Consider the following 27838-nt stretch of genomic DNA (forward strand, 5'->3'; position numbering starts at 1 on the left):
GGAAAGAACAGGAGTTTACCTTGCAATACAACATGTGTAGGAAAATAACTGCAGATGCTGGTACAAATCGAAGGTATCACAAAATACTGGAGTAACTCAGCAGGTCAGGCAGCATCTAGGAGAGAAGGAATGGGTGACGTTTCGTGTCGAGACCCTTCTTCAGACTGATGTCAGGGGGGCGGGACAAAGAAAGGATATAGGTGGAGACAGGAAGACAGTGGGAGAACTGGGAAAGGGGGGGGGGGGAGAAGAGAGGGACAGAGGAACTATCTGAAGTTAGAGAAGTCAATGTTCATGCCGCTGGGCTGTAAGCTGCCCAAGCGAAATATGAGGTGCTGTTTCTCCAATTTCCGGTGGGCCTCACTATGGCACTGGAGGAGGCCCATGACAGAAAGGTCAGAGTGGGAGTGGGAGGGGGAGTTGAAGTGCTCAGCCACCGGGAGATCAGGTTGGTTAAGACGCACTGAGCGAAGATGTTAAGCGAAACGATCGCTGAGCCTGCGTTTGGTCTCGCCGATATAGAGAAGTTGACATCTGGAACTGCGGATACAAACAGTATTTTCAGGTGAGACAGAGGTTCACCTGCACTTCCTCCAACCTCTTCTATTGTATCCGCTGTTCCAATTTTTACATTTGCCCAGCCAATTAACCTACATACCTGTACATCTTTGGAGTGTAGGAGGAAACCGAAGATCTCGGAGAAAACCCACGCAGGTCACGGGGAGAACGTACAAACTCCGTACAGACGGCGCCTGTGGTCAGGATCGAACCTGAGTCTCCGGCGCTACATTCGCTGTAAGGCAGCAACTCTACTGCTGCGCCACCGTGCCGCTCACCATTTGTGTCTATCTTCGGTTTAAGCCAGCATCTGCAGTTCCTTCCTACGCAGCATGGTAGTACTGTTGTCTCACATATTTCATCAAACCTGTTGCTAAATTTCAGCATTTCCTCTAAACATCAAGAACACAAGTGACAAAGCTAAACAAGGTGCCTGGATGCTGAGAGTGTCTCACCGTTCTCTTTGGCCGCAGTTGCCAGGCGCATTTCAAGCTGCTCCCGGAGTTGGTCATTTGCACGGATGGATTCCTCCAGACGCTGACGCATGGTGCGAATTTCCCGAAAATGCACATCCAACAACTCTGTACCTGCATGAAAATGTGTAGACAGTTATGATAATATAGTTCCCATTTCATTAAAAAAACCACTTTGCAATATTTGCATGGTTTTATGTAAACATCAAGAATGATTGGATCAAATTTAATTTTAATAACTTTTCTTTTCCGTTCTCCATTACTCCTGAACTCATTAAACACTGAAGAATGCCCAGCAAGAAACTTACTATTCAAAACTACTTTCTAAAATAAAGGATCATGTGCTACCAATTTACTCTATATGTTTTTAATTGTTTTTTTGTGGAGAGTAACAGTTGTCTAACTTTACTCTGTACTTTCTATGTACAATGCTATTAATATTTTAATACTTATGATCGTGACCATAATGCACACTCATCGAAGGTATCACAAAATGCTGGAGTAACTCAGCAGATCAGGCAACATCTAGAAGAGAAGGAATGGGTGACGTTTCGAGTCGAGACCCTTCTTCAGAGGGGGGTGGGACAGACTGGGAGTGGGAGGGGGAGTTGAAGTGCTCAGCCACCGGGAGATCAGGTTGGTTAAGGCGGACTGAGCGAAGGTGTTGAGCGAAATGATTGCTGAGCCTGCGTTTGGTCTCGCTGATGTAGAGAAGTTGACATCTAGAACAGCGGACACCATAGATGAGGTTGGAGGAGGTGCAGGTGAACTTCTGTCTCACCTAGAAAGGCTGTTTGGGTCCTTGAATGGAGTCGAGGGGGGAGGTAAAGGGACAAGTGTTGCATCTCCTGCGGTAGCAGAGGAAAGTGCCTGGGGAGGGGGTGGTTTGGGTAGGAAGGGATGAGTGGACCATGGAGTTACGGAGGGAATGGTCTCTGCGGAACGCAGAAAGGGGAGGAGATGGGAAGATGTGGCCAGTAGTGGGATCCCTTTGGAGGTGACGGAAATTTTGGAGGATGATTTGTTGGATACGCTGGCTGATGGGGTGGAAGGTGAGAACGAAGGGGATTCTGTCCTTGTTACGAATGGGGGGAGGGAGAGCAAGAGCGGGATATAGAGGAGGCCCTAGTGAGAGCCTCATCCGCAGATGAAACACCTGTCCCTTTACCTCCCCCCTCAACTCGATCCAAGGACCCAAACAGTCTTTCCAGATGACCTTCGCTCAGTCCGCCTTAACCAACCTGATCTCCCGGTGGCTGAGCAATTCAACTCCCCCGCCCACTCCCAGTCTGACCTTTCTGTCATGGGCCTCCTCCAGTGTCATGGTGAGGCCCACCGGGAATTGGAGGAACAGCACCTCATATTTCGCTTGGGCAGCTTACAGCCCAGCGGTATGAACATTGACTTCTCTAACTTTAGATAGTTCCTCTGTCCCTCTCTTCCCCTCCCCCTTCCCAGTTCTTCCACTGTCTTCCTGTCTCCACCTATATCCTTTCTTTGTCCCGCCCCCCTGACATCAGTCTGAAGAAGGGTCTCGAAACGTCACCCATTCCTTCTCTCCTAGATGCTGCTTGACCTGCTGAGTTACTCCAGCATTTTGTGATACCTTCGATTTGTACCAGCATCTGCAGTTATTTTCCTACACATAATGCACATTCATGAGAGATTTAACATAGTAAGTCGTATAAGGCATTCAAATTGATGTAACAAAATAGTTGCCACATCACAGGAGAGCGGGTGGAGACAGTTCAATAAATTCAAGAAGGCCGGGCTGAATAGGTAAGGACCTGGCTGCTAGGTTCAAACAATGAAAAGGTTAATGATGTAGGAGTGGCAATGAAAGGACTTACACACAAGACACCATTCCCTCATTTAATCTTAAATTACCTTTGTGTAAATACAGGTGCAGTAACACAGATATAGCTATCCAATTAGTTTATATAATTTTGCAAAGCACCACATCGTTACATAACAATAGATCCTGGAAAATTAGGAAAAATTGAGCAGATTTCTTGCTTTTGGCCAATCAAAGATTTATTTACACGGTGGAATAAAATATAATTGAATAATCAATATGATTTAACATCAAACCTGATGAGCTTAACCAATATCGACCACTGAAGGCACCAGAAAGATGAACATAGAACATTAAAAAATCCTAATTATAGAAACACAGAAACATCAATTTGAACGCAGTAAGACCCTGCAAACTGCCAATAAATTATTCATTTGTTTAGTGTTGTTGGCAAGAAAATTAGTATATTGACCACGATACTCTAAAAACTCACTTTTTATCTTCAAACAGTGATATGTGATCTTTTGCATTGAACATATACATAACATTAATCCAGGATCAAATGTGTGGGTGTATGGATGCTGGCTGGGGAAATGGACGGGCAGTGGGAAGAATGGGTTGTGGAAAGTGACAGAAAACACACATTCAGTTCAATTGAGTTTCTGAGTGGAGATTTTCCTCAGATTTTGTGCAAAATATAGTTTGTTGTCATTTTCTCTGACATTATTACAATTAAAGAAAAAAAAAAAAGCTATTTTATGGCACAGACTTATCATCAGGCTCAGGGTGGCAAGATCTACTGCAGGCAATAAATAGAATTATTTTATTTTTCATGGGTAGTTGAGTCAATGAAAACGCAGGAAAAATGTAAAGAAATGTTCCCTTTATGGTGCAAATCATTCAAACTGGAGATTTGGATAAAGGTTTTCTGATTAGGATCATTCAACATTTAGCATTTTAAATAAAGCAGACTTTCTAAACTTACAGGGCAGCGAGTGAGAAATAAAATAATCAATGAGTAGTTTGACTTTCCTGGTTTTAATAGCTGGGGTTCAGAGTTCATGATCCATGAATTCAAGCATCATTCCTTAAGCCCCATGCCTTACTAGTACTCACATACAAGCATGTTCATCAACTTTGTTTTGATTTAATCCTGATTCATTTATTTCCTTCTCTCCCACAGTGCTTGTAGTCACAGGTATTACCATTTTCAACCCAATCAAATAGACGAATTTACAATTTAGAAAGGCAGTAATTAATTTTACTGTGATCAATGCAGATCTTCCTTTGATTATTAAGGGGTTGGACACGTTAGAGGCAGGAAACATGTTCCCAATGTTGGGGGAGTCCAGAACCAGGGGCCACAGTTTAAGAATAAGGGGTAGGGCATTAGAACGGAGATGAGGAAAAACTTTTTCAGTCAGAGAGTTGTGAATCTGTGGAATTCTCTGCCTCAGAAGGCGGTGGAGGCCAATTCTCTGAATGCATTCAAGAGAGAGCTAGATAGAGCTCTTAAGGATAGCGGCGTCAGGGGGTGTGGGGAGAAGGCAGGAACGGGGTACTGATTGTGAATGATCACCCATGATCACATTGAATGGCGGTGCTGGCTCGATGGGCCGAATGGCCTCCTCCTGCACCTATTGTCTATTGTCTATTATCATTTTCTTGCTGGCAACCATTAACTTACAGCCCGTGCAGATTATTTTCAGTTACCAGACTCAAAGATGTTTCTTACCTGCCATGTTTACCCCTGACTGGTACCCCGATGATCCAGAGGAGACATCGCCCACTGTACTCATTCTCACTGATTGATTAGCTGCTCCCCATATTGCAGTATTAGAAACATTGGAGGTTGTCAAGTTCTCCTGCAGATTGTTGGCAGCATTCAACTGGTGCCGAAGAGTATTCTGTGGTTGAGATGCACAGCCAGCTTCTTCTAAATGTGAAGACACACCTGGGCTGGTTCCTGAGATGGTCATGTCTGCAGGAGTGGTTTTCAATGGAGGGAATGTCAGTTGGGTGAGGAAAAAAGAAACAACAATTATTTAGTTTTCATTCCAGGAGACACAGAGGACCACTTAAGGGTAAAATCAGAGCTTGAAACAATCAAGTTGCACTGAAGATGCAGAATGAACAGCTTTCCAATATTCTACTTATCCAATAGTGAAGCTAATTGAGGAGTCACTTTATGCCATTGGTGTCAATACTATTGGGTTTAAACTGTAAAAGAGTCAAACAGAGGGATTTCCATAAAGTAGGGATTCATTCACTTCTTAGGGAACCATTTTATTTAATTCTCATGTTATAATAATCACTCTTCCATTGCTCTTCACCCACTTTCAAGGGCAGCAATGATGGCCTTTTAACAAATACATTCTGCAACATCATCCAATACACTGTAATAACCATTCTATTGGCGAATTGCAGAACATTAATGGATCACTTCCTTATTGGTGTTAAATTGTTAAGATGTGCCAAAGGTGAATGGGTACATTGATTGTGCAAGCAAGCGTCACTGATCAACCACTTTGTGTTAAAAGCACTGTGTATATCATGCTGAGCTTTTAGAACCAAATGGTGCATTCAAAGCATGCAGTGAAGGATTAGAAGCAGTGAATTGCATCTTCAACACTAAAGCATTTTTTATTGAACAGTCATGTCACACTGGATGAAAGATCATCTTTCCATGCTTTTACGCAATTAATTTTCCGTTGCATTAATATTGTTGATATTCAGACCTAAGAATGGTAAAAATCATAAGCATAGCTCTTTTTTCCCCTATACAGGATATAGAATCATAGAGTCACAGAGCATGGAAACAGGCTTCTCGGCCCAACTCGTGCATACCTACCAAGATGCCCTATGTAAGCTGGTCCCATTTGCCCACATTTGGCCCGTAAATCTTTACTATCAATGTACCTTCCAAGTGTCTTTTAAATGCTGTCATAGTACCTGCCTCAATTACATTCTTGTTCCTCTTTGTCCTCTGGTCTTGATTCCCCTACTCTGGGTAAAAGACTACGCATTCACCCTATTTCTTCCCCTCATGAAGTTATACACCTCTATAAGTTCATTTTGAACATTTAAATATAGCACAGTACAGACATGTCAAGTTAAATTAATATGCCTGCACGTGATCCATATCCTGCTATTCTCTACATTTCCTCATGCCTATTTAAAAGCTTCTTAAATGTTCCTATCATAGCTATCAGTCCTCAAAACTATGTTCTTTAGTTTGTGACATAAACCTCTCTTGTATCTACCTATCACATGCCAGTCTGCCTCTCTTCCAGTTTTCTTCCTCCCCCCCACCACAATCAGCCTGAAGAAGGGTCCAGACCTATAACACCTCTGCATGTTCTCCACAGATGCTTCCTGACCCGCTGAGTTACTGCAACACTTTGTGTATATCTTGTAAACCAGCATCTGCCCTTCCTTGTTTCTAGTAAGTCATCTTATTTCCTTTAAAATTTGCTGTACAACATTCAGACATTGTGTTACATCTCATGTGTCTCTCAAGGTAAACTCATTATCTGCTGAAGACCTGCACACACTTTGAACTACTTGCGCATGTGACAGTAAACTCGTCTTAGAAACATAGAAACATAGAAAATAGGTGCAGGAGTAGGCCATTCGGCCCTTCGAGCCTGCACCGCCATTCAATATGATCATGGCTGATCATCCAACTCAGTATCCCGTACCTGCATTCTCTCCATACCCTCTGATCCCTTTAGCCACAAGGGCCACATCTAACTCCCTCTTAAATATAGCCAATGAACTGGCCTCAACTACCTTCTGTGGCAGAGAATTCCACAGATTCACCACTCTCTATGTGAAAAAAAACTTTCTCATCTCGGTCCTAAAAGACTTCCCCTTATCCTTAAACAGTGACCCCTTGTTCTGGACTTCCCCAACATCGAGAACAATCTTCCTGCATCTAGCCTGTCCAACCCCTTAAGAATTTTGTAAGTTTCCATAAGATCCCCCCTCAATCTTCTAAATTCCAGCGCGTACAAGCCGAGTCTATCCAGTCTTTCTTCATATGAAAGTCCTGCCATCCCAGGAATCAATCTGGTGAACCTTCTCTGTACTCTCTCTATGGCAAGAATGTCTTTCCTCAGATTAGGAGACCAAAACTGTACGCAATACTCCAGGTGTGGTCTCACCAATGCCCTGTACAACTGCAGCAGAACCTCCCTGCTCCTATACTCAAATCCCCTCGCTATGAATGCCAACATACCATTCGCTTTCTTCACTGCCTGCTGCACCTGCATGCCTACTTTCAATAACTGGTGTACCACAACACCCATGATCTCCCCTTCTCCTAATCGGCCACCATTTAGGTAATAGTCTGCTTTCCTGTTCTTGCCACCAAAGTGGATAACCTCACATTTATCCACATTATACTGCATCTGCCATGCATTTGCCCACTCACCTAACCTATCCAAGTCACGTTGCAGCCTCCTAGCATCCTCCTCACAGCTATCACTGCCCCCCAGCTTCGTGTCATCCGCAAACTTGGAGATGTTGCATTCAATTCCCTCGTCCAAATCATTAATATATATTGCACTGAGCCTTGCGGTACCCCACTAGTCACTGCCTGCCATTCTGAAAAGGATCCGTTTATTCCTACTTTTTGCTTCCTGTCTGTCTTGATTTGAAAATAATGTTGTCACTCAGAGTTACTCTTACTTTGCAAGTGGCTCTTCACTGAGTGCATGGGAATGTTCAATGTACCATGTTATTTTTACACCAAATTTTTCTCTCGCCTGTTGCAAGTTATAACCATGATCCCATGTTACTTATGTTCAAGTGACACAGGCTGTCCTGGCTATCTCACTGAACGCAGCAGCAATACAGCAATTTTTTCAACTTTTGCAGTGTGTCAATAAGTGTGGCAATGTTTCTCATCTATTGCATCAAGCGAAATTCTGTGCACAAGCAGTGTCTTAGGAAAACATTTGAAAAAACCCTTGTTTAAACATATCTCACAAGTACTAATCTGGAAACTCTGCAGTCAACTTCATTAGAGTCAAGTCAAGTCAAGTCAATTTATTTGTATAGCACATTTAAAAACAACCCACGTTGACCAAAGTGCTGCACATCTGACTAGGGAAAAAAAGAAACATACAGTGGCAGGCAGCCAAACACAACGGCGCGGCCATCTTGAACAAAATGTTAATTCAATCATTAGAGGTTAAGAACTTACTGAGTACTCAACACCAGCAAGCAGGGTGGAAGAGCAAAAGTTAAAAAGTCATCAAAGATGTCAAGTAACTAAAGGTTTGTGTTGGTAGAGCGAGTATGAAAAACCCATGACAGATTACAACAAATCTGAGCTACAGACTTGAATACAAAGAAAAAAAGTGTTTTCAAAATGTTTTGCAAATAACACAAGCCAGTCAACTGTTAAAGTGGAAAACAGTACAACCTGTTAGTGCACACCTCCATGACTGGTTTTATTGGTAACCTTGTTAGTAATAAATAAATACAAGATCCACTACAATCTCAGGAGGAAACAGTTTTTCGGTAGAATGACCAAAAGAGCAAAAATATTTTAAGTGAGCCACATTAAATGCAGCACATAGAACTTGTTAGTAGATAAAGGGCCAGATGTATGCAATATAGGCAATCTTAACTGAAGAAAGGGTAACAATAGCTGCAAAATCAATTCAGCCCCACACTGGAAATTGTGGAAGGCTGTAAGTTTAAAACCCGCACTTAGAGTATAAGAAAGACAGTTTGTGAGAATAGACATTCTACAAAATATGTGGCAGCGCTTGTGTGTGGAGTATCCTCAGAATACTGGGCATGCTCAGTTTAAGTTACTGTTGAGGGAACAAAGTGGATCTAATATTCAAATAGGAATGCAAGGTAGCTATCTTTAGTAATAGTCTCTGGAAACAAAAGGGAATTTCAGCTGGCTCAAAAAGGTAATGGAGCAACAGCAGGAGCAACATTGATATTCCCTCATTGTTGGAATGACAATTGGGAATTTGTGTAAATCACCTGATAATTGGTCACTTGTGTAAATTGCCTGATAATTGGGTCTGGTTAATAATTCTGCTTCTGTTGCAACTGGAATCCTTCAGTACAAAGATATCAGGTCAAAGCAGTAAGATGTTTCAGTTGTACAACAAAGACTCATATCCTCTATACGGAGGGGTAAATATAGCAATGGAAACCAAAGTGGTGACGATCAAGCAGTGGGTAATAATTAGAGAGGAAAACCACAGAAAGTTTACCAAGACAGCGGAGGATTAGTAATGCAGTAAAATTATTTTAAATAGCATCTACGTCACTAGTGGCAATGTAAAAGCAGCTATTTCAAAATGAAAGGTTGCCAACGAGACAATAATATGAAATTGACACAACCATTGACTACCCCCATCATGGAATGAGAAAAAAAGTTTAATAATGCAACACCATGAATCACACTAAAGTTGAGGACATTAGGACAAATAGAACATATAGAGTCCTTCATAGCAGGCAAAAGGAAAGCTACCAATTTTAGTCCATTTTCCCTCAGCTTCAGACAGAATGACTGAAGTTGCAGTTGGATTGGAAAAACATATTTAGCATAAACTATGTTTAAAGGAGCTTCTGAAACAATGTTCAGATAAATTTTAAATCTGACTGGGTATTACAGTATCTCTCATACATATTAAATCTCTTGCCAATATAATTTGTTCAAACTCTAGACTGGTCAAACTTAGTAAAGGCCTTGATAATGGGCGAATGATTCTTGAGATATGGGTGGAGGAGGTTGTTCATTGTCCACATTATTAGGATCTGCATAAATCCAGAGTGCTGGATTGCCCTTGAATATAACGGTCATGGATTTTGTCCATTCATTTTGTGGAATGTGCCATAGTTATCAAAGTAGTTATCAAGGGCGATAAGACAATCGTATAGTTTATAAAATAGTCCTTATAGAAAGGCCTTCTGCTTACATCTCAAAATTTACATGCCGCAATACTAAGCTCTGCACTGACCATTGTCACACCAATGCCTTGTACAGATGTAAAAAGTCAATACTATCTGAATACTCAGAAATGGTTGCACTCATATACAATGTTCCTCTACGCGGGTAGATTCATCACCAAAATATTCAAGGTGACTAGGTGGGGGCATGGGTGAGCAATTAGCATGACATGCTAACTGCAGTCACCACAGCGGACAGAAATCTTTGGCTACTTGAGTGTTTCAAAGTCATAATTAACATAATGTCAAGTTTGAAAAGGAAATATGCCTTTGTTCAGAAATAAATCAATGATTTATATCCCCAAATTGATGAAAATGGTCTGCTGCCAGTTAAAGAGAACATCAAATGAACCTCGAACTTAAAATAATGGTAACAGTTATTGAGTTCTCAATATTTCTAGGTATGATCCAATACTATGATCCAATCCAATACTTCAGATTTCTACCTTCTGTTGCCACAGCATTAACTCCATTTCATCAACTATTAAAGAAGATAATTTAAAAAAGTCTTGTTTCATGATGCCCATATCAAGAATAGAAAGGCAAGGTCATTTCTTTGCCTCACCACAATGATGATAATGCACATAGACCATCTAAATGAATCACTGTGGTTGGCGACACACTACTCTATCTCATGAAGCTGCTCCAATGAAAACAAAATTTAAATATCACTGGTAGTAATGGATGAATTTTCTGGCTTGGCATTGGAAATAGCCTGATTTATTAAAGACCTGACTTTTGAAGCTAGTATATGAACACATATTGAGTAGATGAAAAGATTCAGACACAGATCTAAATCATATATCATATCATATATATACAGCCGGAAACAGGCCTTTTCGGCCCACCAAGTCCGTGCCGCCCAGCGATCCCCGTACATTAACACTATCCTACACCCACTAGCGACAATTTTTACATTTACCCAGCCAATTAACCTACATACCTGTACGTCTTTGGAGTGTGGGAGGAAACCAAAGATCTCAGAGACAACCCACGCAGGTCACGGGGAGAACGTACAAACTCCTTACAGTGCAGCACCCGTAGTCAGGATCGAACCTGAGTCTCCGGCGCTGCATTCGCTGTAAAGCAGCAACTCTACCGCTGCGCTACCGACTTGAAACGGTTTAATTGCAGATACTTTTAACTGTCTACTAAAGAATATATAAATGGTGATAAAGAGACGTTAAAGGAACTGCGAAGCATATTTATCCTAGAATTCAATGCAAATCAGTTGTGTTGAGGAAATGTGAAAACATTGAGCTAGAGGATTTGTCTATTGGCCGGGCATTGGGAAAGACAGGAGATTTGGTAGATAGATACTGTAGTATGGCAGGACTGCAAACACAACTCGTTAAGCACCACTGCAGGCATGGAAATGGTCTACAGCACCATTCCTGTGAATCCATACACATAGTTCTAAAAAAGGGAGACACCATTTTAGTATTAATCAACAATATTCAAATTAATTGGAAGTAATGACTGTGGGATCAAATATTACTGCAAAATTTATCATAGAGGAATCTTTGCCAGGCACAATTCTGGATGTGGCATCAGACACTGGTCCATAGCTTAGATTGTTTTTGATGAACAATTTATTTAGAACAACGGAATAATATACAATTTCACTTTCCCTTATCACCCAGCTTCAAATGGGAAAGCGGAAAGATCCCTTTTAATTTATAGAAGGCATTGAAGAAATAGGCCAAATAGGCATGAAATAACAGCTTGTACCACTACTAGAAACTGATGGACCAATGTTGCACTCCAGAAGGATACACATCTGCAGTAATACCGATGAACCAAAATTTCAGGATGTGCATGAATCTCACTACAACGATGATGATGCATACAGATAATCTAAACAAAATCGCTGTGGTTGATGCCACGCTAAACTATCTTATGAAGATGCTCCAAAATCTCCAAAAAAACTAAATTTAAATTTTACTGGCAGTAAAATATAATTTTTCAGCCAAATTTTAAAAGAAAGATAATTGTAAGCAACATAATACAAGCTGCAAGATGAAGAAGCTCAGTTTGCATGTTCGAGTTTATGCGTGAGACATCTTTACAAGTCTGAAGTAAGAAGATGGGATACAGGGATAATAGTGCGATATTAATCTTCTAAGAGCCGTTGAGAGAACCAGAAAAGTTCTAGTAGACCACTTTATCCCAGCAGATGATAAACTGGAAAAAGCTCAAAGAATGTGAGATTAAAAATGTTTCTGAAGTGAATCCTCAACTGTTCAGAAGAGCCAACCTGGTCCAACATGAGAATGATTGTTGAATCTGGACAAGGGTGATATTTTTTTACAACCTTTGACGACTCTACAAATTCAAGTACCAACAGTGAAACTGCAAAGACCACTTAAACTGTTAAAATCTTCTAGACCTGGTTACATTTTAAAACATTGTTGTTATTTTTACAAAGGGAGCAGTAATAGGTGTAAATATGAATGAGAGCATTTTTGACACAGGCCACGTGTGTACTTAAGGCATCATGGTTAATTATCATTTTGTTCTCAACTGACATCCACACAGACACAATTTCAGCAAGAATTGACCATGATTGCAAACCTTTTCTTAAGCTGATCTATATTTCATGTTGAGGCTAACCTTGGTATTATTACACCAATTGCAGGTATGATAAGCTAACAGCGCAGAGTAGTGGCTGAGCCTCTGAAATTGAATATTATTTAGAATAAAAAGTTCACACTTAATCATGAGTAAAGAAAACAAATGAATTAGAATAGACAATTAAAGCTCAAATATTTTTTGTGCCCCGATTAAACCTCCACCACTCCACATCATGCTGCTTTGCACATGCTCTATTGGTGGTATCCAAGCAGAATATCAGGTAAAATTCTCACTTTCTCCCAGCTGTCTTTGTAACATGTGAAGTTCTTGTTGGACCTCGGCCAGTGAAAATGTTGATGGTGTCAGGTAAGCTGGCCCAAAGGGCTTGCTTCCAAACTGAGAAGGGAAGCCAGCACAACATGAAGCCTGACAGGCATGAGGGCTTGGTGGCACACTGCTGGAATAGAAACCTAAAGGTGGACAGCAGAATCAAAATAGAAATAAAATGAAAGGTTTTATAGAAATAAACACAAATTTCAACATAAAACACAGTAAATGTGGAAACACTTATTAAACCTGCTCCTACTGTACATGAATAGACCCAGATTACTACATTTGTGAATTACTTTTTTCTGCTGTTCCAAGCCCTAAATGATCTGACTGTTGCTCAGGTACGTTTGGTATATTCCCAATTCTTTGATGTTTCACTGAAATGCTCATTCCCATTGAGATCAAGATCGTGACTGTCAATGGATGTTATTTCATCATTCTACTTCTAAATGCAATCCTATTACAATGGGAATTAGTGGTGAGGTAATCCTGGATTGATTTTCTCCTCCTTAGCCCAAAGACTTGAAGCAAAGGCATCAAAAGGCATCAAGACGAAGCAAAGGTAGCAATAATCAATATAGAGCTTTGCATCTTTATTTTCCTGATCTGCACTCTTGGTTTATGTTGGACAGGTGTACTGGACCAACTGTACAATACAAGTGTCAAAAGGATTAAACACAGAAAGCAAATCGTCTGTTCTTGGATCCATGAAGCTTCTTTGGATGTACGTCCACCACTGATTTTCCAGCAACTTATGGTCTTTTGATCTGGACAAAATCATGAGAGCGCACTTGAAATCCCCCCCCCAAAAGTCTCCCAGAAAATGTGGAGCCTAGGCCGGGTGAGGCGGTTGATATTGACCTCATCAACCACGTTGATCAGCCGGTCAAATATTCTCCCTGCGTCCAGGGCTCTGGAACCCCGGCCCGGCTGGAGCCGATAGATCCTTTCTCATAGCTGACGTCCACAGCCAATCGGCAGGTTGAATTTGCCACCTGCAGCCGGGGCTATGGAACTCCAGCCTGGCCAGAGCCGGCTGATCTGTTCCCATAGCCAACTACCATGGCCGACTTTGCAGGACAGTATCTCGGCTCATCTAGGGGCACCATTTCATTACCATTGAACTCCGCTTGGAGGCCATGACCACTGTTGGTCCGGCAAAATGGATAATCCAGAAAGGCTCTGGAGCCAAGAGTGCCAGAAAATCAGTGGTAGACCTGTAGTTATGTGCATTCACTTATCTGTAAATCTGCTCGCGAGCAGGTTACTTGAAGTTAGGAGATATTAGCAAAGTTGCATGTGTTGTCTCCGCATTATCAACGATGGGTCTTAGATGAAAACAAATTCAGTCAGGTGGGATTGATCAGAAACAATAGAAACGAGAGGATTTCAGTATAGGAGTAAAGAGGGCCCTGGTAAGACCACATCTGGAGTATTGTGTACAGTTTTGGTCTCCTAATTTGAGGAAGGACATCCTTGTAATTGAGGCAGTGCAGCGTAGGTTCACGAGATTGATCCCTGGGATGGCGGGACTGTCATATGAGGAAAGATTGAAACGACTAGGCTTGTATTCACTGGAGTTTAGAAGGATGAGAGGGGATCTTATAGAGACATATAAAATTATAAAAAGACTGGACAAGCTAGATGCAGGAAAAATGTTCCCAATGTTGGGCGAGTCCACAACCAGGGGCCACAGTCTTAGAATAAAGGGGAGGCCATTTAAAACTGAGGTGAGAAGGAACTTTTTCACCCAGAGAGTTGTGAATTTGTGGAATTATCTGCCACAGAGGGCAGTGGAGGCCAAATCACTGGATGGATTTAAGAGAGAGTTAGATAGAGCTCTTGGGGCTAGTGGAATCAAGGGATATAGGGAGAAGGCAGGCACGGGTTACTGATTGGGGATGATCAGCCATGATCACAATGAATGGCGGTGCTGGCTCGAATGGCCTCCTCCTGCACCTATTTTCTATGTTTCTATGTTTCTATATCAAATAATTTGACTCATATCTACTGCCCCTCCAACCACAAATGATCTGGGCACACTGAAAATGGCTAACCAATTCCAAAAGTTTGGGTTTCCCTGTATTTATCTATTGTCTCTCTATATGTGAGAAGCACATCAATTTCTACAGATGATCTCTACTTTCCTCTGTAACTTTATATTGACATAATTTACTTGGTGTTTTCAGGGATCTTTCACCCAGATGGATAATTTGGTGAATCTCTACAGAAGTTTTACTCCTTAAACCGTCATCTACTTTTTGATGAGCATGACAATGCGTGGAAGGCAGCATTGTACCCACTTTGCATCTTCTACATCTACCTTGATACACACAGCATTTAAATGTTGGATTTAACATTAGATACCCTGAGCAAAAAAGGGTATCAAGTCGTGAGTGTGACAACAAATTATAATAATCTAGCAAATGTAACCATGACTGTACTGAAAACATTACCTGAATTAAAGGGAGGAAGTTCAAAACCTCACTCTCACTATTTACTTAAAGTGTCAACACTCGTTTTAAAGCCCCAATTAAAGCTCTAAACATTGATCGATTTCTAACTGTACCTTTTTGTGTCTTAGCAGTATCACAGGGTTGTTGAGAGAGTGAGATGTTTGAATTATCCTTTGGTTGACTTTCACATGAAGAGGCAGATGCAAGAGATGAATGTTGGGATGAATTTTCATAATGATTTTGATCATCTGATGAGAGTAATTGTTAATGTAATGAGATGTCAAAAAGTCACAAACTTATACAAAAGACATGAAACTAAAACAAAGTCAACATGTAAATTTTTGAACATAATATCCACTATAAGGGCACTTCCACCAGAAGAACTGTAGCAGTTCAAGGGATGGCTCGTCACCTTATTTTCAGGGTCTTGGCACCTGATTCCAATATATGAATGTATCCAAATAATAGTTTCTCTGGTTGAGAGGCCAGTGATGAGGGATCGTCAATTTAAAGTTATCACTGTCCGATTTATAATAGCTCAAAGGGCTTTAGTGCCAATGAAATATTTTGGCAGTGCAGTTCCTGAATATAAAATAGCTGCCTCTTTGAGCAATGCGATAATGGCAAGAAAACCTATTTTTTGCTAACACTGTATGATGGATAAATATTGACCAGCTCACTGGAGAAAATGCCCTGGTTATTTCTCAAAGTAACACCATGGAAGTCCATGGAAGCAAGTCCACCCAAGAAAGCAGATTGTCCTTCTGTTAGCTTCTCAGCCATGGACAACAATGCAGCACTTCTTCAATGAAATGTCAGCTAAGAATTTATGTGTTCAAACCAAATTCCTTCCTGACTTCCAATTGACCCATGCCAGTGCTTTTTTTTGTAGACAAAAACGTGCTGGTATGCACCTTATATAAACATATATGTCATGTGGCTGGAAGACGAAATAAGGATGCTTAACCTTTTAGAGATGCCGGTTCGCCGTATCAGTGCATACTGTCACAAAGGAAGCACTGCCCATAGCTAACAAACTCATGATAATGAGAAACGTGACTGTTTTGCCTATAGATTATGTGAGACAAACCCCCATTCCCCTTCCCCAATTTTACAGTTCAGTAAAACATTTGAGATTTGATATAATTGAATTAATTGGTCATCCTCATAAAATGATTCTGACAGTACTTTATAGATAGCATTCTGACTTGGGCCCTTCAGAGTAACCAAAAAAAGGTAGCAATTTTCGTTATATGTACTAAATCTCTACACATGTAGAGTGTCAAATTATAACTAGATTACTAAATGAAGGGGTAATATATATCAGTATAATTCTGTTTAATGAATCAGATGAAATGAATTGAGATATTTAAGATCAACGGTGGTGATGAGGCTACAAGATCACTGTGGGGTCATATAGTCATCCTATGATATCACAAAAGCACTCTGTGATGTTAAAAGGACAGAATGAGCAATGCACACAGAATGAGCAACAATAGTTAGCGAGAATAACACGGCAACTGTATGAGACCATCTGGATACCCGAGTGATTTCTTCTGGCTTGCTCATTAGTGAGTAAAAACTGTCCCGTATAGTCTGCTTTGTGACAGAATATTTATTTTCATAAATGAGGTCCAATTTATAATTGGTAAAAGTCATAAATAGACATTGTTACACTTTGCTGAGATACATTTTTAATTTATTTGCGAAGTGTGCTTTATTTATATAGTAATCCAGCAGCCATTAAGCAGTAGCACATCTGATATAAACCAGAAGTGGTGCTGGTTAAAGCATAAATACTGCCAGGAAACTGTTGAAGAAATGCAGGTTTTCTAAATCCTGGTGTCTTCTGTATCCACTAAAACAAAATGAAAACGCATTGAGCATCGAACACAGAACATAAAACAGTACAGCACCGGAAGATGGACTGGATGTGGAGAGGATGTTTCCACTTGTGGGAGAATCTAGGACCAGAGGTCATAGCCTCAGAATTAAAGGACGTTCCTTTAGGAAGGAGATGGGGAAATTATTCTGTAGTCAGAGGGTGGTGAATCTGTGGAATTCATTGCTGCAGAAGGCTGTGGAGGCAAAGTCAATGGATATTTTTAAGGCAAAGATAGATACATTTTTGATTAGTATGGGCGTCAGGGGTTATGGGGAAAAGGCAGGTGAATGGGGTTTGGAAGGAGAGAGAGATCAGCCATGATTGAATGGCGGAGTAGACTTGATGGACCGAATGGCCGAATTCTGCTCTTAACACTTATGAATTTATGAAGAGGCCGTTAAGCTCACAATGTCCTTTCTGAACATGATGCCAAGGTAAACTAATCTCCTCTGTCTGCATGTCATCCATATTACTCCATTCCCTGCAAATTGATGTGCCTATCAAAAAATCTCTTAAATATCACTATCTTATCTGCCTCTACCACCGTCCCTTGCAACGCATTTTAGGCACCCACCACTCTCTGTGTAACATACTTGCCCCACACATCTCCTTTAAACCTTGCCTCACAACTTAAAGCTATGCCCTTCTGTCTTTAACCTTTCCACCTGGGGAAAAAGCGCTGACTGTCTACCTGCTTATGCCTCTCATAATTTTATATACTTCTATCAGGTTTCTTCTCAACCTCTGACACTGCGGAGAAAACAATCCAACCAGAACCGCACATTATTCAACCAGAACCGTACACAATACTTCAAATGTGGCTAACCAAAATTCTATAAAGCTGCAACATAATTACCTGACTCATATACTCAATGCCCCGGCCGACAAAAGCAAGCAGACCATATGCTTTCTTTAGCACTCACTCCAAGTAGATATATATGTGTTGCCACATTCAAAGAGCTATGGACTTTGACAGCCTAGATCCCTTTGTATATCAATGTCGATAAGTGTCACGCCATTAATTGTATACTTTCCCCATACATTCAATTTCCCAAAGTGCAACTCCTCACCCTTGCTCTGATTAAACTCTATCTGCCATTTCTTTGTCCATTTTTGTGGCAAATCTATATCCTGCTGCACACTTTGACAGCCATCCTCACTGTTAGCAACTTCACCAGTTTTATTTTCGAGGGCAAACCTCCGAATGAACCTATCTACGTTTACATCCAAGTCAATTATGTATATTCAAACACCAACTGTCCTAGCATCAATCTTGCGGAAATGCACTGATCACAGACCTCAAAGACACGCCGACTGTCTCTAATTAGGCCATCCTCTTCCAAAATAGAGAAAATTCTACCCCAATGAATCCTCTCCAATAGCTTCCCTACCATTGACGTGAGACTGACTGACCTATAATTTCCTGGATTATCTCTCCTTCCCTTTTTAAACAAAGGAAAAACATTGGCTATACTCCAGTCCTCCGGGACCTCGCCTATGACTATAGATACAAAGATCTTTGTCAAGGGCACTGTGATCTCCTCTCTTGCCTCTCTCAATAACCCAGGATATCTCCCATCAGGCCCTGGGAATTTATCCCCATTAAAGCTCCTTAAGAAACTCAAAACCGCCTCCTTGGTCTCAAATTGCCTTGCATATTAGTATTCAACACACTGATCCCACTATCCTCCATGTCCTTCTCCTTGGTGAATATAGATGCAAAGTACTTGTATAGTACATTGCCCACATCCTCTGACTCCAGGCATAAATTCCCTCCTTTATCCTTGTGCGGTCCTACCTTCTCCCTGGTTATCCCTGTTTTTAATGTACATATAAAAAGCCTTTGGACTTTCTTTACTATGACTCACCAATTACTTTTCATGGCCTCTTTTGGTCCTTCCAATTGCCTGCTTGAGTTCTTTCTTGCTTGCTTTATATTCCTCAAAGTCTCAGTCTGGTTTCATCTTACATCCACACTTTGGCTAAATTCACAACCACTTTGATCATCCAAGGGTCCCTTACCTTGCCATCCTTACTCTTCCTCCTTACCAAGACCATGTTGGTCTTGGACTCTGATCAGCTGGCTATTAAATGACTCCCAGTCAGGCATGGACTTCAGGTGTGGACTTGCTCAATAACAACTGCTCCCAATTTATTCTCCTGAGCTGCTGCTTAATAATGCTGTAATTTGTTTAACTCCAATTTAGTATCTTCCCACAAGGTCCAGATTTACCATTATCAAAGTGTTTTTAGTTTAATATCTCTATCTCTAAGGAAAAATGTCAGACAATGGAATGTTCGCAGAAAATTCAGTGCACCTCAACTCTTTTTTACAAGCAGTGAAGGTTTGCTGCCCCAGTGACTTACTGATGTGCCTTCTTAATGAGGATATTCCCAGGATATACAAACAACAGCAATTTATTCATGGTATTAGCATTGATATTAAAATTTGAGAGACCTTTTACACACAGCGTAGGTTCACTAGATTGATCCCTGGGATGGCGGGACTGTCATACGAGGAAAGATTGAAAAGACTAGGCTTGTATTCACTGGAGTTTAGAAGGATGAGAGGGGATCTTATAGAAACATATAAAATTATAAAAGGACTGGACAAGCTAGATGCACGAAAAATGTTCCCAATGTTGGGCGAGTCCAGAACCAGGGGCCACAGTCTTAGAATAAAGGGGAGGCCATTTAAAACTGAGGTGAGAAGGAACTTTTTCATCCAGAGAGTTGTGAATTTGTGGAATTCTCTGCCACAGAGGGCAGTGGAAGCCAAATCACTGGGTGGATTTAAGAGAGAGTTAGATAGAGCTCTAGGGGCTAATGGAATCAAAGGATATGGGGAGAAGGCAGGCATGGGTTATTGATTGTGGACCAACAGCCACGATCACAATGAATGGTGGTGCTGGCTCGAAGGGCCGAATGGCCTCCTCCTGCACCTATTTTCTATGTTTCTATGTTTCTATTAAAGATGTGAAATGCTGTCACTAATTAAGTAAGCAGGTTACCTATCTAAATGCTCATTGCGGATCCTGAAGATAGCATACCACACAGAATATGCAATATATGTAAACATAATCAGCTGCCCATGTTGTCCTCGCATAACCCATTCTGCTTCCACATTTCTTGTTGTTTCTACTATTCCAAGGGGTTACCTACACGAAGGCCAGTTTGGCATTGTGCAATTATACCCCATTGTAAATTCCTCACAAGAGATTACCGAGGACTGTTTCATCGGAGTGAGGCTGGATATGAATTTGTTCACATGAAAGACGAGGTAGAGACTTGCTCTACTTACACCATGACTGAAGATATTAGTTCGCATTCTTATTTCAATGTGACTGCTATGTCTCGACACAAATGTTGCAACTACAACCAACACTGATTTCATTTGAATACATGTAATTATGCTCCTTTGCCCTTCCTGTGCTTAAGGCTGGCCGAGCTTTAAATGTAACCCTACCTGTTGTGGCTTGTGCTTCCAACTCCGCGCTCTGTTGATCATCGTGCGAGTACTCACTGCTCAGGTCAACTTCATAACAATAAGCATCCAGGTCGTCGTTGGTTGACTCTTGCCCATCCGATACAAACGATCCTTTGTCAGATTGCTCAGACTCCGAGAGATCGTGGCTGTTGGTCGGAGTGTCTGCCCGGCTCTGTAGTTTGCAGCTTAGGGATTCAATTAGCTTGTTTTTCTGCTCAAGTTCTTTGTTCAGTCTGTGAATAAGTTAATACGACAAGGGATATTATATCATCAACCTGTCAGAGAGTTTGTAGCTAATTTCCTTCCAGCACTCTATGTACATTAGTCGCCGGAATTGTTTTCATAAAATATGGGTAGATTTACTTTGAAAACCTCAAAGCTATGAGAAGAATGGTAATTGACTAACAGAATATAGATAGGCTGGTGGAATGTGTGATAAAAAGGCCAATGAAATTTAATGCAAGAAAGCGATAGATTATATTTTGATAATAAAAAACAAATATAAGTAATATAAATTGGATGGCACAATCTGTCCTAAAATAGTTACAGCAGTATAGAGAGAGCTGTGCATAAATAATTGAAATGGACAGAGGAAGTTAAGAAAGCGATTTAAGAAAAGTATACAAGACCCAGGGTCTTACGAATAGGGGTGCTGAGTAAAGGAGCAAGGACATGGGAAAGATTTGTCAAGCTTGAAAGGGTTCAGAGAAGATTTTTCGAAAATGTTGCCAGGACTAGAGGGTCTGAGCTATTGGGAGTGGTTGAGTAGGCTGGGTCTCTATTCCATGGAGCACAGGATGACGACGGGTGAGCTTATAGAAGTGTATAAAATCATGAGAGAAATAAATCGGGTAGATGCACAGAGTCTCTTGCCCAGAGTGGGGGAATCGAGGACCAGGGGACATAGGTTCAAGGTGAAGGGGAAAAGGTTTAATGGGAATCTGAGGGGTAACTTTATCACACAAAGGATAGTGGGTGTATGGAACAAGCTGCCAGAGGAGGTGGTTGGGGCTGGGAATATCCCAATGTTTAAGAAACAGACAGGTACATGGATAGGACAGATTTGGAGGGATATGGACCAAACGCAGGCAGGTGGGACTAGTGTAGTTGGGACATGTTGGCCAGTATGGGCAAGTTGGGCTGAAGGACCTGTTTCCACACTGTATCACTCTATAATTCTATGACTCTATGACATCACGATGAACCTTTACAAAATGCTGGTTGAATCACAACAAAAATATAATTGGACCCAAAAATGCATATGTCATAGAAAGGATGTATAAGAGATTTACTGGAATGAATACTGGAATATGATCTTAGTTCCATGAATAGATGAGAGAAATATGGATTGTTCTCCTTGGAACAGGAGAAGTTGAGTAAGATATTGGTATTTAAGATTAAGAAGGGTCTGCACAGAACAGCTGAATATAACTTGTTCCCAGCGAGTAGAGTCCATTGCTAGAATAAGTAATAGAGGTAAATTCAATCATGGTCATCAAAAGGTAAACATGTAATGGTGGGGGGAGATGGTGGGGGGAGATGGTGGGGGGAGATGGTGGGGGGAGATGGTGGGGGAGATGGTGGGGGAGATGGTGGGGGAGATGGTAGGGGAGATGGTAGGGGAGTGGAAGTAGCTGCATTGTTCTTGCATTGAGTCAGCATGGAAATGGGTCAAAGAGCCTTCTGTGCTACAACATTTCTGTCATTCATAAACAATGGGTGATTTTTATTTACATTGAATTGTAAAGCACAGTATGTAACATGGCCCTTCATGCCTGTAGCGGCTTCATGGAGCAAGATATTTGTTTTTTTCATTCTCTGACATTCCCGCCACCTTCAACGTTACCCCGCCGACAGTCATACCTTCCCATCCCCACCTCTTTCACTTTCGTAGAGACCATCCTCTGCCACTTCTTGGTTTGCTCATCCCTTCCCACACAATCCGCATCCCCAGGCATTTCCTCTGCAACCACAGGAGATGTAACACCTGTCCCTACACTTCCTCTTTCACTTCCATTTTTGGACACCAGCAGCCCTTCCGGGTGAGACAGAGGTTCATGTGCACCTCTTCCAATCTTATCTATTGCATTCAGTGCTCCTCATGTGGCATCCTCTCGTTTTACGTCTAGCCTTTGTCACTAACTCTACCCATTTGCCAATCACCCCCACTCACCTGTATCCTCCAGGTGTTTCCCCTCCTTTACCGCTCTTTTACTACATTCTTAACCACCCGCACACTATCAGTCTGAAGTAGGGACTATCCATTCCTTCCACAGATGCTGCCTACCTGACCTGCCAACTTCCTCCAGCTCTTTGCACAAGATTCCATCATCTACGGTCTCTTGAATTTCCAAGATGTTTGTTTGGATCAGTTCCCCAAATCATGATTTAAATGCTACCATTGATTCCGATTCCATTTCTAGTAGCCCACCTTAGGTAGAAACCATTCTCTGGGACAAGTTAATATGTTACATTGTCCACCTTTTATCTTTTGATATACTGTGTGATTTTTAAGGTATCACTACAAAAGTATAACGTGATTTTCCATGTCAGAAATATAGCCTCAAGCTCTCTCAGATATGATGTATCACAGACAAAATCCACACTATTCTAGTAACATGGAATATTTGTATGGACATTTTATACTTGTTATTAAAGAGTAGGAAAACAAACCCATTATCCTCAAGCCAGACAACATAATTTTCAATACTTTTTTAGTATGTGCAGATACCAATTAACAACGTGTCATTGACTTCACATAATTATAAACTGAGCCACAGTAGATAATGTATTTCAGTGGCACCACACAATAATACAATAAATATAGAACCATATAGGAGAAGACCTTCATGCAAAAAGCTGCCATAATGATTGCCACTGAAAGGCTGTGGAGGCCAAGTATTTTTAAGGCGGAAAAAAATAGATTCTTGATTAGTACGGGTGTCGGTTACGGGGACAAGGCAGGAGAATGAGGTTAGGAAGGAGAGATAGATCAACCATGAGTGAATTGCAGAGTAGACGTGATGGGCCGAATGGCCTAATTCTAATTCCTTATGACCTTATGATCTTAATCCTGCCACGGGATCTGAAATGATCTGTGGACTCAATATATTTTGTTTCCTGTAATCAGTACCCAAAATGTATATGTCAGCAGAGCTCCATACAGCAATTGTATTATCCTATTATATACTGCATGCAATGCCATGCATACACACAATGGGTAAGAAAATAACTGCAAATGCTGGTACAAATCGACGGTATTTATTCACAAAATGCTGGAGTAACTCAGCAGGTCAGGCAGCATCTCAGGAGAGAAGGAATGGGTGACGTTTCGGGTCGAGACCCTTCTTCAGACTGATGTCAGGGGGGCGGGACAAAGGAAGGATATAGGTGGAGACAGGAAGATAGAGGGAGAACTGGGAAAGGGGAGGGGAAGAGAGGGACAGAGGAACTATTTAAAGTTGGAGAAGTCAATGTTCATACCGCTGGGCTGCAGGCTGCCCAAGCGAAATATGAGGTGCTGTTCCTCCAATTTCCAGTGGGCCTCACTATGGCACTGGAGGAGGCCCATGACAGAAAGGTCAGACTGGGAGTGGGAGGGGGAGTTGAAGTGCTCAGCCACCGGGAGATCAGGTTGGTTAAGGTGGACTGAGCGAAGGTGTTGAGTCAAACGATCGCCGAGCCTGCATTTGGTTTCGCCGATGTAAAGAAGTTGACATCTAGAGCAGCGGATGCAATAGATGAGGTTGGAGGTGGTGCAGGTGAACCTCTGTCTCACCTGGAAAGACTGTTTGGGTCCTTGGATGGAGTTGAGGGGGGAGGTAAAGGGACAGGTGTTGCATCTCCTGCGGTTGCAAGGGAAAGTGCCCGGGGATGGGGTGGTTTGGGTAGGAAGGGACGAGTGGACCAGGGAGTTACGGAGGGAGCGGTCTCTGCGGAATGCAGAAAGGGGAGGGGATGGGAAGATGTGGCCAGTGGTGGGGTCCCGTTGTAGGTGACGGAAATGTTGGCGGATGATTTGTTGATTACGCTGGCTCTTGGGGTGGAAGGTGAGAACGAGGGGGATTCTGTCCTTGTTACGAATGGGGGGAGGGGGAGCAAGAGCGGAGCTGCGGGATGCAGAAGAGACCCTAGTGAGAGCCTCATCTATAATGGAAGAGGGGAAGCCCCGTTTCCTGAAGAATGAGGACATCTCTGATGCCCTAGTGTGAAACACATCATCCCGGGCGCAGATGCGGCATAGACGGAGGAATTGGGAGTAGGGGATAGACTTTTTGCAGGAGACAGGGTGGGAAGAAGTGTAGTCCAGATAGCTGTGCGAGTCAGTGGGTTTATAGTAAATGTCAGTCACTAGTCTGTCTCCTGTGATGGAGATGGTGAGGTCCAGAAACGGGAGGGAGATGTCGGAGATAGTCCAAGTATATTTAAGGGCAGGATGGAAATTGGATGTGAAGTGTATGAAGTCAGTGAGTTCTGCATGAGTACAAGAGGTAGCACCAATGCAGTCGTCGATGTAGCGGAGGTAGAGTTCGGGGATGGGGCCAGTGTATGTCCAGAACTGGGATTGATCGACGTACCCGACAAAGAGGCAGGCATAGCTAGGGCCCATGCGAGTGCCCATAGCTACGCCTCTGGTTTGGAGGAAGTGGGAGGAGTCAAAGGAGAAGTTGTTAAGGGTAAGAACCAGCTCTGCTAGGCAGAGGAGAATGTTAGTAGATGGGGATTGGCTGGTTCTACGGTCGAGGAAGAAACGGAGGGCTTTGAGACCATCCTTGTGGGGGATGGAAGTGTAGAGTGACTGGACATCCATGGTAAAGATGAGGGAGTGGGGGCCTGGAAACCGGAAGTTATCGAGGAGACGAGAGTGTGTGAGGTGTCTTGGACGTAGGTGGGGAGGGATTTGACATGGGGAGATAGGATGGAGTCGAGGTAGGTGGAAATAATTTCGGTAGGACATGAGCAGGCAGAGATAATGGGTCTGCCGGGACAGTTCTGTTTATGAATTTTAGGTAGGAGGTAAAATCAGGCCGTGCGGGGCTGGGGAATTAAGTTTGGAGGCATTAGAGGGTAGATCGCCGGAAATGGTGAGGTCCGTGATGGTGCTGATGACCCCACCGACAAACGCCAGACCTTTATCATCAGCACCATCAAGGACCTCACCATTTCCGGCGATCTTCCCTCTAATGCCTCCAAACTTATAGTTCCCCAGCCCCGCATGGCCCGATTTTACCACCTACCTAAAATTCATAAACAGAACTGTCCCGGCAGACCTATTGACATCTGAGAAAGCTTCTGTTCTCTTGTTGGACTCCATGAGGAATCCACTAATCCCAGTTTCATCAAACAGCCGAACTAAAAGTCCGACATCTACATGCACAGTAAACAGTTCCAAACATCCAAGTACTGCAACTGTCACTTTTTTTTACAAAGTCCAATCCCGCGCTGCATTAACCTGTCAATGTTGCTGCACTGACATAAAAACACAGAGAAATGCACAGTAATTTGATCAATTTACATATTAACTGAATTCTGTATTGCAGTTAATTTCTTTGCACAGGAATTGTGACAGTATTGGCCTGGATAAATATTGACTATACTAACCTGTACCTATATGAATTATAATGACTCCCACATTGACTGTTATATCCGATGAACGGATCTTCTATTTTACCCTGTATGTATAGTGACAGAATCGGCCTCTGTGTACTGATTTATTTAGCTTGCATATGCAATCATTACCAATTTTGTTTACCTATAACACATGCAATAAACATTCTACAGTTCAAGTAAATTAATTTATAAATACAACAATTGCACTAATTTGTATTAACTGCAGATATAGACAGTGATAAGAGAGTACTGTAAACTGAATACAGGGGGTGCATGAATTTAAATATATATTTTGTATTACACTGTAGTAAGTTGCATGTATTGCTTCTAGTAGTCTGTACATAATAAGATTATGTTAATCTATATACATAATAATCATATATACTGAAAATGGGATGAACAGCAACTGTAGCTGAGACACAAATTCTCAATATATAGCATATAAACGTATATGCATTAAATTAGAAATATAAAACCTACTGTATATTCAGTGGATGTCAAGATACACAGAAGCTCTATTGTTATCTCTATTGACAATCTAAATCTATATTTATTGATGCTGTATTGTTCTGTACTCAGCCAGTTTATCAAACTGAATGTGCAATAAATATAAATATAGAAAACAAATTAAACTGCAGATCAATGGCAATAACCTATGGACATGAACTATTTACATTAAACATATGTGTTGTATTAATCTAAGTATGAACAGTAACTGTGTAGCCTGTTGAACTCAATAAGCTACTTCATATATCACCATTGAAAGAGATCCACATATTCCACAATGATCCTCAGTACCTAAAGCTCACAATAAATTCTCACCATTCTTTCTCGCAAAAAATGAACTTAAGACATTTTCATTCATTGATAAAATCTTACACTGGCTGTGAAATACCTATTTACAATTTCCCCTTCTTCCAGCTTCTCATAAGCTTACACATGCTTGCAAACCTGCACAGTTACTAATGGTTTCGAGACTTGCTTATTGACAAATCCTTAAATGAAGAGTTAACTAGTTGAGGTCTCTCTATCACTGGACAGGGTTCCTTTATTGTCTCATTCATACAGTGCAACTCTTACTTGTCAAGTTCCTCCTTGGTGCTTGCAGCCAGGATCAGTTGCTGCCGTTTTAAGTTTCTCAGCTGCCCATGAAGCAGGCTTCTCTCCTTCTCCATCTGTTTGCGGAGCAAGATCATGTCCTTCTCCAGGTTACGGGCACTACTCATGGAGAAGGAGAAGAGGGATTCTCGGTAGATCGGGCTGTTCTTTGACAGCATGGCCAGCCACAGAGGAGCCATCTCCCCGCCAGGAGAATCTAAGTGCCACAGTCAATGATCAGTGCATTGAGAGTTTCCTTTACTTTAAGGAAAGCACAGGAAATCAAGATCTAGGAAAGTGCAATCATTAATCATTACGTCAGCAGGAATCACGATCGTGAATACCTGGTAGCAACATGACAGTGGGCAAGTCAATGGTGACAGTTTGACACAGAGAAAAGCACCTATTTCCTGTGCTGCTCTCTCGTCCCTGCGAGTGTCCAGAATAAACTGTTCAAGTATCCTTGCTCCTCCCCACTGCCTTCCCTCCCTGCAACTCAATGTCAAAGCAAATCAACGCACTGCCAGAAAAAAATAAGATTAAAGATCAACTGATTTGCCCAATAGCAAAATCTGGAGCATTGCTCAA

At 41.7% G+C, this 27838-nt stretch overlaps 1 protein-coding gene across 15 annotated transcripts in view; it reads right to left on the minus strand.

Moving 5' to 3' along the window:
* Positions 1-27838, minus strand: part of pde4dip (phosphodiesterase 4D interacting protein) — a 367097-nt gene that overhangs the window by 26432 nt on the left and 312827 nt on the right. For 10 of the 15 annotated variants that reach the window (XM_078407559.1, XM_078407562.1, XM_078407548.1 and 7 more), the window contains 5 exons: positions 20522-20775; positions 15284-15418; positions 12678-12854; positions 4562-4807; positions 1014-1145 (listed from right to left, as the gene is read on the minus strand). In XM_078407559.1, coding sequence (XP_078263685.1) covers positions 1014-1145; positions 4562-4807; positions 12678-12854; positions 15284-15418; positions 20522-20775 — 944 coding nt within the window. The remainder of the gene's footprint in view (positions 1-1013; positions 1146-4561; positions 4808-12677; positions 12855-15283; positions 15419-20521; positions 20776-27838) is intronic. The other 5 variants (XM_078407558.1, XM_078407554.1, XM_078407557.1 and 2 more) reach the window with 5 other exon arrangements.

Source organism: Rhinoraja longicauda, chromosome 11 (genome assembly GCF_053455715.1).
Source record: "Rhinoraja longicauda isolate Sanriku21f chromosome 11, sRhiLon1.1, whole genome shotgun sequence".
Classification (NCBI taxonomy): Eukaryota; Metazoa; Chordata; class Chondrichthyes; order Rajiformes; family Arhynchobatidae; genus Rhinoraja; species Rhinoraja longicauda.